The sequence below is a fragment of the Coregonus lavaretus genome, assembly GCF_964263955.1.
Source record: "Coregonus lavaretus genome assembly, chromosome: 4".
Lineage (NCBI taxonomy): Eukaryota > Metazoa > Chordata > Actinopteri > Salmoniformes > Salmonidae > Coregonus > Coregonus lavaretus.
The window spans coordinates 43581554-43601470 of record NC_139991.1 but is presented as its reverse complement, the minus strand read 5'-3'; the positions used below and the strand labels follow the sequence as shown (position 1 = coordinate 43601470).

The 19917-nt window shown below is 42.6% G+C and overlaps 1 protein-coding gene across 1 annotated transcript; it reads left to right on the top strand.

Moving 5' to 3' along the window:
* Nucleotides 1-8014: 8014 nt before the first annotated feature.
* Nucleotides 8015-9765, top strand: m17 (IL-6 subfamily cytokine M17). The gene is made up of 3 exons (XM_084159793.1): nucleotides 8015-8097; nucleotides 8479-8627; nucleotides 8841-9765. Exons 1-3 carry the CDS (start codon nucleotides 8040-8042, stop codon nucleotides 9315-9317), a joined length of 684 nt encoding a protein of 227 aa, XP_084015919.1. The 5' UTR covers nucleotides 8015-8039; the 3' UTR covers nucleotides 9318-9765.
* Nucleotides 9766-19917: the final 10152 nt, after the last annotated feature.

Here is a 19917-nt window from a genome sequence, read left to right as displayed (position 1 = left end):
CTGACGCTCGTCGGATGTGGCAGGGCTTGAAAACTATTACAGACTACAAAGGGAAGCACAGCCGCGAGCTGCCCAGTGACACAAGACTTCCAGACGAGCTAAACCACTTCTATGCTCGCTTTGAGGCAAGCAACACTGAAGCATACATGAGAGCACCAGCTGTTCCGGATGACTATGTGATCACGCTCTCCGTAGCCGATGTGAGTAAGACTTTTAAGCAGGTCAACATTCACAAGGCCGCAGGGCCAGACGGATTACCAGGACGTGTACTCCGAGCATGTGTTGACCAACTGGCAAGTGTCTTCACTGACATTTTCAACATGTCCCTCACTGAGTCTGTAATACCAACATGTTTCAAACAGACCACCATAGTCCCCGTGCCCAAGGACTCTAAGATAACCTGCCTAAATGACTACCGACCCGTAGCACTGACGTCTGTAGCCATGAAGTGCTTTGAAAGGCTGGTCATGGCTCACATCAACACCATTATCCCAGAAACCCTAGACCCACTCCAATTTGCATACCGCCCCAACAGATCCACAGATGATGCAATCTCTATTGCACTCCACACTGCCCTTTCCCACCTGGACAAGAGGAACACCTACGTGAGAATGCTATTCATTGACTACAGCTCAGCATTCAACACCATAGTGCCCTCAAAGCTCATCACTAAGCTAAGGATCCTGGGACTAAACACCTCCCTCTGCAACTGGATCCTGGACTTCCTGACGGGCCGCCCCCAGGTGGTAAGGGTAGGTAACAACACATCTGCCACACTGATCCTCAACACGGGGGCCCCTCAGGGGTGCGTGCTCAGTCCCCTCCTGTACTCCCTGTTCACCCATGACTGCATGGCCAGGCACGACTCCAACACCATCATTAAGTTTTCCGACACAACAGTGGTAGGCCTGATCACCGACAACGATGAGACAGCCTATAGGGAGAAGGTCAGAGACCTGGCCATGTGGTGCCAGGATAACAACCTCTCCCTCAGCGTGACCAAGACAAAGGAGATGATTATGGACTACAGGAAAAAAAAAGAGGACTGAGCACGCCCCCATTCTCATCGACGGGGCTGTAGTGAAACAGGTTGAGAGCTTCAAGTTCTTTGGTGTCCACATCACCAACGAACTATCATGGTCCAAACACACCAAGACAGTCGTGAAGAGGGCACGACAAAGCCTATTCCCCTTCAGGAGACTGAAAAGATTTGGCATGGGTCCTCAGATCCTCAAAAAATTATACAGCTGCATCATCGAGAGCATCCTGACTGGTTGCATCACCGCCTGGTATGGCAACTGCTTGGCCTCCGACCGTAAGGCACTACAGAGGGTAGTGCGTACGGCCCAGTACATCACTGGGGCCAAGCTTCCTGCCATCCAGGACCTCTATACCAGGCGGTGTCAGAGGAAGGCCCTCAAAATTGTCAAAGACTCCAGCCACCCTAGTCATAGACTGTTCTCTCTGCTACCGCACGGCAAGTGGTACCGGAGTGCCAAGTCTAGGTCCAAAAGACTTCTCAACAGCTTCTACCCCCAAGCCATAAGACTCCTAAACAGCTAATCATGGCTACCCGGACTATTTGCACTGCCCCCCCCCACCCCATCTTTTTACGCTGCTGCTACTCTGTTAATTATTTATGCATAGTCACTTTAACTATACCCACATGTACATATTACTTCAACTACCTCAACTAGCCGGTGCCCCCGCACATTGACTCTGCACCGGTACCCCCCTGACTGCTCTTCTCTGTGTCACGGAGGCTCTCCGCACTGCTAAAGCTAACTCTCTCTCCTCTGCTCTTGTCCTTCTAGACCTGTCTGCTGCCTTTGATACTGTGAACCATCAGATCCTCCTCTCCACCCTCTCCGAGCTGGGCATCTCCGGCGCGGCTCACTCCTGGATCGCGTCCTACCTGACCGGTCGCTCCTACCAAGTGGCGTGGCGAGAAGCTGTCTCCGCACCACGTGCTCTCACCACTGGTGTCCCCCAGGGCTCAGTTCTAGGCCCTCTCCTATTCTCCCTATACACCAAGTCACTTGGCTCTGTCATATCCTCACATGGCCTCTCCTATCATTGCTACGCTGACGATACACAACTAATCTTCTCCTTTCCCCCTTCTGATAACCAGGTGGCGAATCGCATCTCTGCATGTCTGGCAGACATATCAGTATGGATGACGGATCACCACCTCAAGCTGAACCTTGGCAAGACGGAGCTGCTCTTCCTCCCGGGGAAGGACTGCCCGTTCCATGATCTCGCCATCACGGTTGACAACTCCATTGTGTCCTCCTCCCAGAGTGCGAAGAGCCTTGGCGTGACCCTGGACAACACCCTGTCGTTCTCCGCTAACATCAAGGCGGTGACCCGATCCTGCAGGTTCATGCTCTACAACATTCGGAGAGTATGACCCTGCCTTACACAGGAAGCGGCACAGGTCCTAATCCAGGCACTTGTCATCTCCCGTCTGGATTACTGCAACTCGCTGTTGGCTGGGCTCCCTGCCTGTGCCATTAAACCCCTACAACTCATCCAGAATGCCGCAGCCCGTCTGGTGTTCAACCTTCCCAAGTTCTCTCACGTCACCCCGCTCCTCCGCACACTCCACTGGCTTCCAGTTGAAGCTCGCATCTGTTACAAGACCATGGTGCTTGCCTATGGAGCTGTGAGGGGATCGGCACCTCTGTACCTTCAGGCTCTGATCAGTCCCTACATCCAAACGAGGGCATTGCGTTCATCCACCTCTGGCCTGCTGGCTCCCCTTCCTCTGCGGAAGCATAGTTCCCGCTCAGCCCAGTCAAAACTGTTCGCTGCTCTGGCACCCCAATGGTGGAACAAGCTCCCTCACGACGCCAGGACAGCGGAGTCACTCACCACCTTCCGGAGACATTTGAAACCCCACCTCTTTAAGGAATACCTGGGATAGGATAAAGTAATCCTTCTACCCCCCCCCCCCCCCCCTAAAAAAAGAAAGAAAAAAGAAAAAAAAAGATATTGTAAAGTGGTTATCCCACTGGCTATAGGGTGAATGCACCTATTTGTAAGTCGCACTGGATAAGAGCGTCTGCTAAATGACGTAAATGTAAATGTATATATAGCCTCCCTACTGTTATTTTATTTTACTTCTGCTCTTTTTTTCTCTTCCCAACACTTTTTTGTTTTATTCTATTTTCTTATAAAAAATAAATGCACTGTTGGTTAAGGGCTGTAAGTAAGCATTTCACTGTAATGTCTGCACCTGTTTTATTCGGTGCATGTGGCCAATACAATTTGATTTGATTTGATTTGATTTGATTTGATTAGCTCAATTGGTAGAGCATGGCGCTTGCAACGCCAGGGTAGTAGGTTCGATCCCCGGGACCACCCATACATAAAAATGTATGCACACATGACTGTAAGTTGCTTTGGATAAAAGCGTCTGCTAAATGGCATATTATTATTATTATTATTAATCAAGAGCATAGAGTTAGATTTCTTTGTTACTGGGCCAGGGATTGAATTGGGTCATTTCACTGTGTGTGTGTGGGGTTTGTGTATGTTTCAAGGATTTAGGGCCTTGTCATGTTTAAACTAAACATGAGTGTGTGTGCAAGACAGGGGAGTGAGTGATTGGTTGGAGTACTATGTGCATAATAAAAGTCGAGTTTAGCCGCCCTCAGAGACAAAGGAAGTGGGCGGAGCAATAAAAGAGCGGGAAACTGAAGAGGGGACTATATAAGATGGAGGGAGAGAGTAAGAGGGGGTTCCAATCTGCAGATTGACCTGGCTTTGTTGAATAAAAAATTAAGTCATTCTTGATGCAACAAAAACTCTGTAAGACCTTTGATTTTTAATAAAGTATAGTGGTTATTTTCCACAACATTCTCTCTGCTACTGCATGGCAAGCGGTACCGAAGCATCAAGTCTGGAACCGACAGGACCCTGTACAGCTTCTACCCCCAAGCCAAAAGACTGCTAAATAGTTAACCAAAAAGCTACCTGGACTATCTGCATTGAACCTTTTTGCACTGACTCTTTTTGACTCTATGCACACATACACTGGACTCTACCCACACACTCACACATACTTACACTTACACTCCAACCCACACACACTTACACACGCATCACATTCGCTGCTGCTACTGTTTATCTATCCTGTTGCCTAGTCACTTTATCCCTACCTACTGTATATGCACAGTACATACAGAATATACCTCAATTATCTCGTACCTCTGCACATCGACTTGGTACTGGTACCCCGTGATATAGCCAAGTTATCGTTACTCAATGTGTATTTATTCCTTGTGTTATTATTTTTATATTATTATTATTATTTATTTAATTTTATTCTGCATTGTTGGGAATTTCACTGTTAGTCTACACCTGTTGTTTACGAAGCATGTGACCAATAACATTTGATTTAATTTGGCCCCACCTTGGTAATTAATTTCACAAATGTCATCACTGATCATTCATCATTGTTTTGGTCATGGTTGGTTCAATCAAATAGATGGGGATTGTGGTTGAAAATGGAGCAGCATGTTTATTAGTTATAAACAACACCATAGTTGGACCATCCTCATCTGATGAAAAGTGGGCCTCTCTGAAACACAGATTAAACAAACAGGAGTTTCCTGACAAAATCAAGAGCCTTTTAGGTGTGGCTTGGTTTGATGCTGGGGACAGAGAACTACAGGGTGTGGTACTGTTGTCTCCTGGCCTACTTTGGTGACTCTGACCCTTTCTTTACACTGTCTTTTACACACTGGTGAAAGTCTCCTCTTGAGAAACTCTCTTCCTGTGCATTGACAAGTTCTCATCAGCCCACATGCAACGGTTTCTCATGAACCTGAAAATGGGTACAGGATCTTAACTGACGTATGTAACCACTGTGAGCTCACTCTGTTTTGTTTCCTCTATTGACAAGAGCACAGTTATACAGTATTTTCTATACTGAACAAAAATATAAACACAACATGTAAAGTGTTGGTCCCATGTTTCATGGGCTGAAATAAAAGATCCCAGAAATGTGTTTACATCCCTGTTAGTGAGCATTTCTCTTTTGCCAAGATAATCCATCCACCTGACAGGTGTAGTATATAAAGAAACGGATTAAACAGGATGATCCTTACACAGACGCACCTTGTGCTGGGGACAATAAAAGGCCACTCTAAAATGTGCAGTTTTGTCACACAATACAATGCCACAGATGTTCCAAGTTTTGAGGCAGCGTGCAATTGGCATGCTGACTGCAGGAATGTCCACCAGAGCTTTTGCCAGAGAATTGAATGTTAATTTCTCAACCATAAACCACCTCCAACGTCATTTTAGAGAATTTGGCAGTACGTCCAACCGGCCTCACAATCGCAGACCACGTGTAACCACGCCAGCCCAGGACCTCCACATCCGGCTTCTTCATCTGCGGAATCGTCTGAGACCAGCCACCCGGACAGATTATGAAACTGAGGAGTATTTCTGTCTGTAATAAACCCCCCTTCTGATTGGCTGGCTCCCCAGTGGGTGGGCCTGGCTCTCAAGTGAGTGGGCCTATGCCCTCCCAGGCCCACCCATGGCTGCGCCCCTGCCTAGTCACGTGAAATCCATAGATTAGGGCCTAATTAATTAATTTCAATTGACTGATTTCCTTAAATGAACTGTAACTCAGTCAAATCGCTGACATTGTTGCATGTTGCGTTTATGTTGTTGTTCAGTATATATTCCATGCACCTACTGTGTGTAATTATGTTGTTCTCTAGAGCGCATAAAAAGAACTCTGATGATTTAACCATATGTACTTTGGATGGTGTCCATATTGATGGTGTCCATATTGATGGTGTCCATATTGATGGTGTCCCTGCTTATAAATATCTGGGCATCTGGATAGATGAAAACTGCCTTTTAAAAATCATATTGATAAGTTAGTTAAGAAGCTGAGAAGACAAATGGGCTTCTTCTACAGAAATAGGTCCTGCCTCTCGCTAAATAGTAGAAAGCAAATTATTCAGTTGTCGTTCCTTTCAGTCCTAGACTATGGCGACATCATCTATATGAACACAGCTGCCACTTCATTAAAGCCGTTAGATGCAGTTTATCATAGCACACTGCACTTTATTATGGACAACAATTTTAGTGCTCATCACTGCATTCTCTACCAGAAAGTTGGTTGACCCTCTTTGATGTCACGTATGTTGATATATTGCTATGTTTTCATTTATAAAGCCCTATTACAAAAAGTCCCACTGTATCTAACATCTTTACTAAACTTTTGACATACGAGTTACCACACCCGGTCTCAGGGATGGCTAACTCTGGAAATTCCTTTGGTCTCTACTGAGTTAGATAAATCAGCTTTTCATTTTCTTGCACCTTATTTGTGGAACAATCTTCAAAAAGTTCTTAAATTTGATGTTCTGGTTCCTCTAGGGCAATTCAGAAAGCTGATTGAGGACCTTATTACTGATGAATGTGTTTGTTTTTTTATGACCGGGTTTTTCTTTCTGCTTGCATTTTGTATTTATAATTTCTGTATTTTCTGTAATTTCTGAAATTCAGGGCTCATCTGTAAAAGAGACATTGGTCTCAGTATGACTCTCTGATACAATAAAGGTAAAAAAAGTAAATTAAATGAACTATAAGGTAATCAAAACGATATCATCATATGATACCCCAACGGAACAGATTGCAACACTGCATTAACTTATTTTAAAACTTCACAATCACTTACTCTAGGAGGCGACAGCACTACTACAATGAATTGTGTCAGAGTAGGTTGACATTTACATTTACGTCATTTAGCAGACGCTCTTATCCAGAGCGACTTACAAGTTGGTGCATTCAACTTATGATAGCCAGTGGGACAACCACTTTTTCCCCTTTTTTTTATGGGGGGGTGGGGGAGGGGGGGTACAAGGATTACTTTTACACTATTCCAGGTATTCCTTAAAGAGGTAGGGTTTCAAGTGTCTCCGGAAGGTGGTCAGTGACTCCGCTGTCCTGGCGTCGTGAGGGAGCTTGTACCACCATTGGGGTGCCAGAGCAGCGAATAGTTTTGACTGGGATGAGCGGGAACTGTGCTTCCGTAGAGGTAGGGGGGCTAGCAGGCCAGAGGTGGATGAACGTAGTGCCCTCGTTTGGGTGTAGGGTCTGATCAAATCAAATCAAATCAAATCAAATCAAATTTTATTGGTCACATGCGCCGAATACAACAGGTGCAGACATTACAGTCAAATGCTTACTTACAGCCCTTAACCAACAGTGCATTTATTTTTAACAAAAAAAGTAAAAATAAAACAACAACAAAAAAAGTGTTGAGAAAAAAAGAGCAGAAGTAAAATAAAATAACAGTAGGGAGGCTATATATACAGGGGGGTACCGGTGCAGAGTCAATGTGCGGGGGCACCGGCTAGTTGAAGTAATATGTACATGTGAGCCTGAAGGTAAGGAGTTGCCGTTCCCCTCACAGCTCCGTAGGCAAGCACCATGGTTTTATAATAATATGCCATTTAGCAGACGCTTTTATCCAAAGCGACTTACAATATGCATACATTTTATTTTATTTATATTAATTTTTTTGTATGGGTGGTCCCAGGGATCGAACCCACTACCTTGGCGTTACAAGCGCCGTGCTCTACCAGCTGAGCTACAGAGGACCACAGTTTTGACCTCTTGTGACTGGTATAAAACAAATGACCTCACATATGCATAGGTTATTACATGTATTTGTAATAATGTATGTGCTCAATCCAAATATACAAATGAATATACCTGCAATGCTGTAATATTTACTGTAGATAAATCTGGTATCTGTGAACCTTGTGGGAGTGAGTTCAGACCGCAGACAGTGGTGAACATACACATTCATTTAGATTTGGTATATCAAAGAAAGTAATTCAGGTCTGAAAAACATTTCTGGGAAATGTAGTTGCTTCACAAAGAAAGAGCTGAGCACGTCATTTCCTCCAATGACAAATGCATGGTTTCAGTCTTTTAAAAGTTTTTCAGGGGAGTGATCATGACTAGTCTGTGTCTGACACTTGGCCTGTGTCACTGTATGGGAAATGAGTGGTCATGTAAAGAATATGTGTCCTCAGCTGTCCATATCACAAGCAGCAAGAAGTAAGTAAAATACAATTTTAAAACCATTATTGCGATATTTCATATACTGTGAATAACTATATATTCAACCATCTGGATACTGTAATTTACTTGCTGTAATGTCACCAGTATCAATGTGCAGACATTGAATGAATGATGCTGTGCACATGATTGGATATTGATTTTTGTTTTTGTGTATGAATGATTGTACTCAGTGCACAGCTACAAACTTAGTATATTTCCACTCAACTTTTATTGTGTCCTGTTACCACAGCTACTTATCGCAACATATATATTTCAGAACTTCTTCATACTTCTAATTTAGATTGTCATGTAACAATGCTAAGGTCTGTGATATAGGTGTTAGTGTCATGATTTTAATTGTCTCACCTTGATCCTCAGCATTGCTCTCTCTGTTACTGGTTGCTGCCATTGATTCAGTTAGTGCTGGAGTAGTATGTAGGAAGCAACCGTGTGGGAGTTCCCTACAAAGAAGTTTGAAGCTAACCAAACTCATACACAAGGAATCTGTGGACCTCTTAAAAACATACGTAAGTAGAAAATTCAAGGCATAATATTGTCCAGTATTATAGCCTCATGTAGCATGCATATGAAGGAATCATGCCCAGTCTAATGGGAAATGTAAAACTACTTTTAAGCTACATTATGGCCAAATCATAATGGATTATAAGCTACCTGTTGGCTTTTGTAAAAGTGCTACCAAGAACTTCTACTAATTTGATATTTTTTTCATTGATATCCAGAAGGTCAGTCAAGGAGACATGTCAGAGCTGTTCTGCCAGATGTCAATCAACAACGTTCCTGACCCAAACATCTCTGGCCTTGATCCCTCAGAGCGGATGTTGAGCATCTACTCCCACTGTAAGGCTTTCCTACCACACCTGAAGAGGGTCACTGAGCAACAGACAGACTTACAGCCACCCTCCAGCGCACTGCTGAGCAAACTCTCTACTGCCCAGAACCGCACCAATGGTCTGGCCAATCAAATAAACTGCATTTACCAAACCTTCTTTCCAAACCTGCCCATCCCACCTGAACCTGTAGACGGACCGACTTCAGTACCCCCCTCCCAGAACGTGTTCCAGCAGAAGGTCTATGGCTGTGTGGTTCTAAAGAGATTCAAGGAGTTCCTGTCACGGGTCACACGTGAATTAAGGACCCTAAAGAGCCAAGTGTGCACTAGGAGGACATCATTTGCAGACACAAATGCACTGTTCTGAGGCCGACTTCCTATTTATTTTATTTATTATTTATTGTACACTTGTTTAGAACTTATGGAAGCTTATTGCTGCCACTGAAAAAAAACTGGCCGGCCAATATTTTTCAGTGGCAGCAATAATTCACTTGGCATACTACGTCATTTCAACATCGTCATTTGTGTAATATTTGGTTGTGACGTTCAATCTTTAATCATCCACTCAAAAAGACAGCCAGAAGTTGGTTGAATTCCCAATGTGTTATCGATATGCCTTCAACCATCTAAAAGCGCAACCAAATTCCAATGAAAAACAGATTATACTTTTTTTGTCATCTAAATGTGTTATCGCTGCACTTTCAACTATTTAAAAGCACAACAAAGCTCAAATGGGAATAAAATGTCAGATATTTTGTATTTATGCAACAACTTAATGTGTTATCACTGTGCTTCATCTAATAGCACAACCAAATGACCTGTATTGCAGTTGAGATTACATTAAAAGTACATAGTGCAAGTGATTGATGCTGTTTGAGATTCTGTGCAGATTATAATAGCAATTGTGAAGATCTCCACAGACCTGGGATCTTTGCATGCTATCTTGAACATGAATGCTTTCTATGATTGTAGAAGACATTTATAGTTAGAGTAACCTCAACGTGGCCATGGGTGTGTTACTCATTTTAAGGTTGAATAAATACTGTTACATTAGTTTGTAAGACAGCCTTACATTTGGGCTATATACTGTATTGCAAAAGTCACACAACCAAATATCAGCATTTGAAGGAGATGTATCTTCTGCTTGGATAGTTCCATCTGTGCCACCGACTTAGTATGGCTTTAACTCTAGTTTGTCTACAAATTAATAATTTATATGTTGGATTCACGTCTCCATCTAAACCAAAAATCTAAGTTAAAGAATAGGACTACATAAAATCAAACTGCACAGATGGATCTATCCAAGCAGAATATACATCTTCTTACAATGTTGATATTTGGTTGTGTTGACAACTAAACACAATTTAATATCCAGTTTGTCTACAAATTAATAATTGATATGTTGGATTCACACACCATCTCAACCAACAATCTAAGTGAAAGAATTGGATTAAATCAAATAAAATCAAACTTAAATGCATTTTAAATCAGCTGAGCTACAGAGTGGTCCTCTGTAGCTCAGCTGGTAAAGCACGGCGCTTGTAACGCTAAGGTAGTGGGTTTGATCCCCGGGACCACCCATACACAAAAAAAGATGTATGCACGCATGACTGTAAGTCGCTTTGGATAAAAGCGTCTGCTAAATGGCATATTATTATAATAAATTTGACCTGATTAAGTCCTATTCTTTAACTTAAATTTTTGGTTGAGATGGAGACGTGAATCCAACATATGAATTATTGACTTGAAGATTCAATTTGAAATCAACCAAAGCTTGAAACCCTAGGTGTATATGTATTGTCTATTTTTAGTTGAACCCTTGGTTGAATTTAAACAATAGCTGTTGATGACTTCACAAATTCTATACACTGAGTGTACAAAACATTAAGAACACTTTCAATTCGTCGGGGCATGGACTCTACAACATTCTTAATGTTTTGTACGCTCAGTGTATATAGGCCTAAATAGTGTCATTGGTGATATACACTGAGTGTACAAAACATTAGGAACACCTTCTCTTTCCATGACATAGACTGACCAGGTGAATCCAGATTAAAGCTATGATCCCTTATTGACGTCACTTGCTAAATCCACTTCAATCAGTGTAGTTGAAGGGGAGGAGACAGGTTAAAGAAGGATTTTTAAGCCTTGAGACAATTGAGACATGGATTGTGTATGTGTGCCATTCAGAGGGTGAATGGGCAAGACAAAATATTTAAGTGTCTTTGAATGGGGTATGGTAGCAAGTGCCAGGCACACCGGTTGGAGTGTGTCAAGAACAGCAACGCTGCTGGGTTTTTCACACTCAACAGTTTCCCTTGCGTATCAAGAATGGTCCACCACCCAAAGGACACCCAGCCAAACTTGACACAACTGTGGGAAGCATTGGAGTCAACATGGGCCAGCATCCCTGTGGAACACTTTCGACACCGTGTAGAGTACATGCCCCGACGAATTGAGGCTGTTCTGAGGGCAAAAGGGGGTGCAACTCAATATTAGCAAGGTGTTCCTAATGTTTTGTACACTCAGTGTATGACAAAGGTACAAATTCAACATATTTTACACAAGGTTTGTCTATGTTGAAAATTGGTTACCATGATGACATAATCCTGTGGTTGAAATGTCACCCTCAAAACAACAGTTAATGTTGATTACATTTTTCAAATCGAATGTATTTTCCATGTTGAACCCACGTCACAATACGTTGACAAATTACGTTGAAACAACGTTGATTCAACCAGTTTGTGCCAAGTGGGAAGCTTCCGTTGGGAGTAATATAAACTTTGACTAACATATGTAGTTATATTATTTGTGTGGAGAATGTATTAACTTGTGTTAATATTGCCCTGCAGTATTATTGTAAATACTGTGAGATTTTAAAATGAATGTCTTTTGTCAAATCTGAGTCACTTTTATAGTTTTGTAAGCTAATTTCACTTAATGTTTTTCGCAGGCTGTGCTCAAATAAAGTCGGTGATATTAACTTTAGACTGCAAAACTTCAACACAGTAGTCCGAACATGAGAGATTGTTCTAAACCAGGAAGCAATTGAGACACTGAGTCTGTGATCTCATCTCACAATGACGCATGTCTTGAAGACAGCACAGCATCTGATAGGAAAGATTTTGTGAAACTGGCGGGCTTCTGTCTGGCCAGTCACAAGGTGTGGGTGTGTATGGGTCAGATTATCTGTGTGTTCTGGGGTGATGTGTTCACATAGATGTAATGGTTAATTGCATCACACCATATAAGGCACATCTGTACTGGCACGCAATACAAGAGTTTATATTATTATTCAAACATTCTATATCAAACTAATTATCAATAGACTGTCAGTTTACTTTATCAGGTGCCAATTACAACCAAAGTATGTTGCGTGAGTGTTACTTGGGTGGATAAAGGTTGTTAAGTAAATGTGTTTGCAGTTGACACATGAATGAATGTAACTGATAGTTTGGTAACAGTGAGCATCTGTCGAAAACAATCCGAAAAAGCAGTATAGACAAATGCCATCAGAAATATTCTAGGCTTTCCTTAGATCACGAGCTCATGCAAAACTGGAAGTTGAGGAGGGATACACTCTAGGTCATGAATCAAGTTCCCTGTTTTAACCCAGAACTTTATTTAAAGAGACAAGTGGCTAAGTCTGGGCAACAAATCCTAAAACGTTACTGGAATAAAAGGTCATTAACACAGATTCCCTTTGTGATGGAAACAGACTTGATAATCATCATTATTTAGGTGAACCTAAGCACTAACTAGCTTTCTATTTATTATGTTATTTTCTATATCCAAAATGAGGCAAAAAGTCATATATATACAGGGAAAATGGGAGGATGATAAAAGCTGCTACAGTCAGCTAAAAGTCACTCAGCTCACAAGGAACAGACAGAGAAAAACTCCCTTCAGATACATTTGGCAAATTTTATGGGAGAACCAGGAAGTCTGCAGGAGTATTCTCCTTTGGGAGAGTTGTTCATGTAAATGTAATGTACTGTGCTGAAAACTACAAATAAAACCAAATTACAGTCAACTATGGTAAATCCCTGCTCATTTACAAGAATGCACACAATACAATTAGGTCAGTATGTTCAAGTTCAACTTTCAACTTTCAACTTTATTGTCCCAGAGGGCATTTGGTTTTGCAGCAAAGGAGGATAAAAAACAACATTGAACATACAGTATAAAATCCACATGGATCACAATGACACACAGTTATAGTGAATACAATGGTCTAGCTAGTCCATCAAGTCATAGGGCTCACAGCCATCAATACTAATATATAGAGTAGTCCTACTAGTGATCCACATTAGCAGCAGCACAAAAGTAAAGCAAGCCAAAGTTGCCTAATAAGTAAAGTGCTCTGTGCAATCTTAGGTCATCTCGTCAACAACATATCATCAATGTGCTGACAAAAACCAAAAAACATTAACGGCAACATCACCTTCATCATCATCAACAACATATTACCATTGTCATCCTTAACATCACCCCTACCTCCTTATCTTCCCTGTATTCAAAAGGGCAATGGCCATAAGGGAGTGCTTGTACCCTGTTAGTCTTAACAGTGGGGAATCTATTTTAATGGGTGACTTTCACTTTTACTTGAGTAACTTTCTATTAAGGTATCTATACTTTTACTCAAGTATGACAATTAGGTACTTTTTCCACCACTGGTGTAGAGGATGGGCACAGTCAGACAGGATGGATTCTGCCTTCTTCACCACTTATCTGTTCTGTTGTACAGGTGAGACAGACTACTCTGCTGGACTTCTGCGATCTTACTGCCCACTTTCACTATTCTAGCTAGGGCATGTTTTGCTTTTACACCAAGGTTGCCGTAGCAGCAAATCAAATTTTAAGACAAGACTCTATGAATGACATAAAACAGAGTCATCAAGGCCCTGTCTACCTGGAACTTTGCCAGTTTCCTGAGACAGAAAAGGTGTTGCTGGCCCTTCTTACACAACATGTCAGTGTTACACTCAAAGTTCACTTTATTGTCAATCAATGTGCCAAGATACTTGTAGTTGTCTACACTGTCTACCACCTGGCCTTTGATGATAGTGTTCTGAGGGTAGGGGATTGATGCCTGAAATTCATACACCTATCTTTGTTTTTTGTCACATTCAACTGTAAGAATGCACTGTCACAGCAATGTACAAAATCATCAACAACAGGGGCCATGGGAAAATTCATTGGACTGAAGGAGACTGACTATTACAGAGTCGTCCCCAAACTTCAGGATGTGTCGGTTCTCGTACTGGCTACGTCAATCATAAGTGTACAGGATATAGAGGAGTGGTGAGAGGACACAACCCTGGGTTGAGCCTGTTGACGATGACAGCTCCCCTGACAGTCACCCATTCACCCTCACCCTCTGGGTTCTGCTGGTTAGAAAGTCAAGGATCCAGCCCACTACATGAGAGTCTACACCAAAATTATTAGTGAGTTGGTTCACTAACAGGTGGGGTTGAATGGTGTTAAAATCAGATGAGAAATCAACAAAGAATAACTTGGCATCAGTTTTGCTACCCTAGATGTTTGCATAGAAGGTAAATTAGGGTGACAGTAGCATCTATGCAAATATGCAAACTGAAACAGATCAAGAAGATGCTGTGTCTTGTCCAGAAGCTCTTTCTTAATCAGCTTCTCAAAGGACTTCATGACCAAGGAGGTCAAGGTGACTGGTCTGTAGTCATTAAAAACCTTTGGGTGGTTGTTCTTGGCAACTGGGATCACAGTAGACTGTTTCCATAGATTTGGCACCCTCTGCTGGCTGAGTGACAACTTAAAGATGTAATTAAAGATAGGGCCTAGTTGCTCTGCACAGGAGGTGAGCAGGCGGCTACCTATATTGTCAGGTCCCGGTGTAAAACTAACTAACTTGACCTCCTGTGCCAGTTGCTTATCAGAATTAAAACCATCTAGTGACACTTTCTTCTTACTTTTATCCTGCAACCCCACAATAGTTCTCATACCCTCCCAGGCTGAGACTAAATTGTTACCAAGATCTCTTTGAATTTTGTCCTTATACATCTGTTTAGCTCTCCTGATTTCACCTCTTTCTGCAGCCTATTTAACTCAGTAAGATTACCATTATAAATGTATCTTACTGTTTAACATAACCCTGAGAGACTTGCTAACCCGTAGCTTATTATTGGGGGTACGTACACCTTCACCACCTTATCTGGGATGACTACATCTTCACAATATGAAACCCAGGAGCTAACAGCATCAGTGAGATCCTCAATATCGGCAAGAGTCTTTAAACATGTCCCAATCAGTACACTCAGTCAATACACTCCTGTAGGGTCAGGGAGGAATCGTCAGTCCAGTTCTTAATCCGCTAAGTAAGCACTTCACCCCTCCGCAGGGCTGTGCGATACACTGGGATAAGGGCCATGCAGTTATGGTCAGCTGTGCCCAGCGGGGGTAAGGGGGGGGGGGGGGGGGGGATCTTGTTATTTCTGGTAGGGCATGTGACGTACTGATGGAAGTTCTCAAAGTTAGGTTCCCCAAGGATGATGTTTGGGGCATCTGGAAATGTTGTTTGTAATTTCTGCGTAGCCTGGAGTATTACCTTTGCGGCATTACTCTCATTTGCCTTAGGGTGGATGCAAACCACGGTGACAAATATTTAACGAAATTCCCAGGACAGAAAGTGGGGCCACAATGACACGGATAGCAGTTCAACATCCTTCGTGGATAGTCTTTCCCTAACCAGTAGGCTACCGTTTTGTACCAGTGCTCATTCACATAAAGACACTCCATCACCAGTGCTTAATTTGTACATCGGGATGTCCCGGAACACATAGTGAGGGGGGAGTTGGGTGGTTATCCGTGGGGCTCTGAGGTACCGGAATACATTGAGAAGAAAAGTGTCAAACAAGACGTAGCAGCCAGGTAGCCTACTATCTATGTGAAACGGACAGCACTTTCCAAGGTGCTAATTAATTCAAAGCATTTTAGACATCACTGCAGTATGCCCACATACTTGAGTGTAGCTGCGGGGCTTACACAAGTCCGAATTTCTTATGGCCTAATTTTCTAGACATCAATGTACAGCAACATTTTTAGATGACACTGCAGAACACCCGCTGTGGGGCTTACAAGACCTGAATTTCATATAATTTTCAACAAACATCACAATATTGGAATATAACTTCCAATAAATCAATATAGGCTACAGCAGAACACACATATGAGGATACAGTATATATGCCTCCTGCCTATGTGATAATATGAAGCACATATTCAGATTACAGACTTGTTCTGTGCTGTGAAGGTAAAGGAAAAAAAAAAGTCCTACCTTAGTTTTCAAAACCTCCCACAATGACTCTCCCCATGTCAAGTCCATTTAATTCCTGAGAGTCAACTTCTTGCTCAAAGCCATGAGCGGGCATGTGGCTGTGATGTTTAGCCTCCTTCTAAGGCTGTTCTGAAGACTCTGGCTGTAGTGTCTATGTTCTTTCTCCATTTTGAGTGTTAACCTGGGTGTCATCTTTAGCCTTGTCTACAAGGCTTACTGCCACCAAATGCGCCTTGATTCAGGCATTTTCTGAGGGCTCTTTGTTTTTTTTGTTTTTTTTTACATCTGATGCATAGGATGTTAATTGACTGTACATTCCACCCACTCTTTTGCTAGTTTAATCCCTCCAGTCGTTTGTAGACCACAGCTCCCTAGCTTTTTGCATGTTGTACAGCCCAACTTTGAATTCTGTATGACAAGCCAGGGGTTATACGTTTGCTTGTTCTTGAACTGCAAATTGCACCTGCTCTGAGCACTTCGTCGGTGGATGCATTGTCCCCCTCTCCCCCAGCTCCCCGTCTCCCTCTCCCGCTGAGTCTGACTCGCTAGTAGGCCTACTAGCTAGTGGAGGTTCCGGTGGTGATGCTGAACTGGCGGGATTAACATCGCCATCAGGCTCAGCGGGAGAGGGAGACGGGGAGCTGTGGGGCAGTGCACTCCTCTCCCCCAGCACTGACAGTTCTCTGGCTCGTTCTGGGTTCCATTCACCATCTTTCTCTGGATTTTTGGACTCTGGATTTTTGAAACTTGATTGCCTTTTCTTATCAATGGTTTATTTGGCTTTCCCACGATTCAAATTCTGTAGGGAGACGACTAGGCTACATTTACATTTTAGTCATTTAGCAGAGGCTCTTATTCAGAGCGACTTACAGTTAGGGAGTGCATACATTATTTATTTTCATACTGGCCCCCCATGGGAATCGAACCCACAACCCTGGCGTTGCAAACACCATGCCCTACCAACTGAGCTACACGTGATGTGATTACGAAGGGACCTCTTCACTAGCTGACCACCACTACCAAGACCTGTGTAAAGATCAGTTACTTACCCCACTGGCCCTCCCCATAACCTCTATGTACAAATAAGAGAGCAGGTCTGGAATCAGTGTGGCAGGATAGGATGATTACAAAAAAGGATCACCGCGCATTTACATGATGGTCTTTCTGGGGGGCGGGAGAAATAATGAGGAGGCAACTTGATTTAATGCTGATCGCTTTTATAAGAATGTTTACAGTTTGAACAGTGAAATAATTAATAAATCATGCCGTGAGAGGTACCGGATCTGGGCAAATAGGTGACGGAACAAACAAAGCCAAATCTGAGAGGTGCAGGATCCGGCTCAAATTAAGCACTGTCAGACCACCACCCAGTGTTTTACTGGTAACATCGGCCTCTCGGTCCAAGCGTATAGGCGCCCCAAACCTGTCAGTCACCAGCTCAGAGTCCAAATCCATATTCTTAAACCATGTCTCCGTGAGATCCAGTATACAGGGATTTCTGAATTCATGTTGGAAACGAACATGGGCTTGCAGTTCATCAGTTTTGTAACGAAGAGACTGGGCATTTGCTAGAATGATAGAGGGTAGGAGAATGCGTGACAGAGACTGACGCTTTGCCCTTTCCTGAACTCCACTCTTTCCCCACTTCTCACCTGCTGGTAGAATCCCATTGCCCATTATTATGATCAAATGCATCGACGTTTGGGTAGATTAGATCCAAGGGAGGATTGGCATTGTGGGGATTATTCCATTGAAGAAGAAAACTTCCTGCTGTACTGGATCCATTTATTGTGAATGGGAAAGATCTTGCAAACTTTGTACCAGGTGAAACACCATCCACTATAAAAACAAGGCTGCTATGCCATGTTCCCGAAAGCAATTAGAGGAAGAGTTCAACACTGCCCTTTCTATTGAATGTATCTACTACATCATTGTATTCAGTGATTTAAAACAGATAATCTAAAACTGGTCAAATTCAAAATAACAAAAACAAATGGAGAAACACTTTGCTGCTGGTCGCTGCAAGAGCATGCGCACTATGAGAGAACAACCTGAGATGAATGGAAAAAAGTTTAGATGGGCAGTGACGTCTGTGGTGTTTGTCATGTTTGGCTAAGGTAAGGGAGACCCCCCTCACCACAGTATAAGCACTATGACTGAGGGAGTAATGCTATGACTGATGTCTGGGAATACAGTATATGAGGTATGTGGAAGTTAAAGGTTTTTGAGAAGGTTAATTACATACAGTACCAATCAAAAGTTTGGACACACCTACTCGTTCAACAGTTTTTCTGTATTTTTACTATTTTCTACATTGTAGAATAATAGTGACAACATCAAAACTATTAAATAACACATATGGAATCATGTAGTAACCAAAAAAGTGTTAAACTAATCAAAATATATTTTATATTTGAGATTCTTAAAAGTAGCCACCCTTTGCCTTGATGACAGCTTTGCACACTCTTGGCATTCTCTCAACCAGCTTCACCTGGAATGCTTTTCCAACAGTCTTGAAGGAGTTACCACATATGCTGAGCACTTGTTGGTTGCTTTTCCTTCACTCTGCGGTTCAACTCATCCCAAACCATCTCAATTGGGTTGAGGTCGGGTGATTGTGAAGACCAGGTCATCTGATGCAGCACTCCATCACTCTCCTTCTTGGTCAAATAGCCCTTACACAGCCTGGAGGTGTGTTTTGGGTCATTGTCCTGTTGAAAAACAAATGATAGTCCCACTAAGCGCAAACCAGATGGGATGGCGTATCGCTGCAGAATGCTGTAGTAGCCATGCTGGTTAAGTGTGCCTTGAATTCTAAATAAATCACTGACAGTGTCACCAGCAAAGCACCCCCACACCATATTCTCCATGCTTCACGGTGGGACCCACACATGCAGAGATCATCCGTTCACCTACTCTGCGTCTCACAAAGACACGGCGGTTGGAACCAAAAATCTCAGACCAAAGGACAGATTTCCACCGGTCTAAAGTCCATTGCTCGTGTTTCTTTGCCCAAGCAAGTCTCTTCTTCTTATTGGTGTCCTTTAGTAGAGATTTCTTTGCAGCAATTCAACCATGAAGGCCTGATTCACACAGACTCCTTTGAACAGTTGATGTTGAGATGTGTCTGTTACTTGAACTCTGTGAAGCATTTATTTGGGCTGCAATTTCTGAGGCTGGTAACTCTAATGAACTTATCCTCTGCAGCAGAGGTAACTCTGGGTCTTACTTTCCTGTGGCGGTCCTCATGAGAGCCAGTCATTGCGCTTGATGGGTTTTGCGACTGCACTTGAAGAAACTTTCAAAGTTCTTGAAATGTTCCGTATTGACTGACCTTCATGTCTTAAAGTAATGATGGACTGTCATTTCTCTTTGCTTATTTGAGCTGTTCTTGCCATAATATGGACTTGGTCTTTTACCAAATAGGGCTATCTTCTGTATACCACCCCTACCTTGTCACAACACAACTGATTGGCTGAAACGCATTAAGAAGGAAATAAATTCCACAAATTAACTTTTAACAAGGCACACCTGTTAATTGAAATGCATTCTAGGTGACTACTGAATGAAGCTGGTTGAGAGAATGCCAAGAGTGTGCAAATCTGTCATCAAGGCAAAGGGTGGCTACTTTGAAGAATCTCAAATATAAAATATA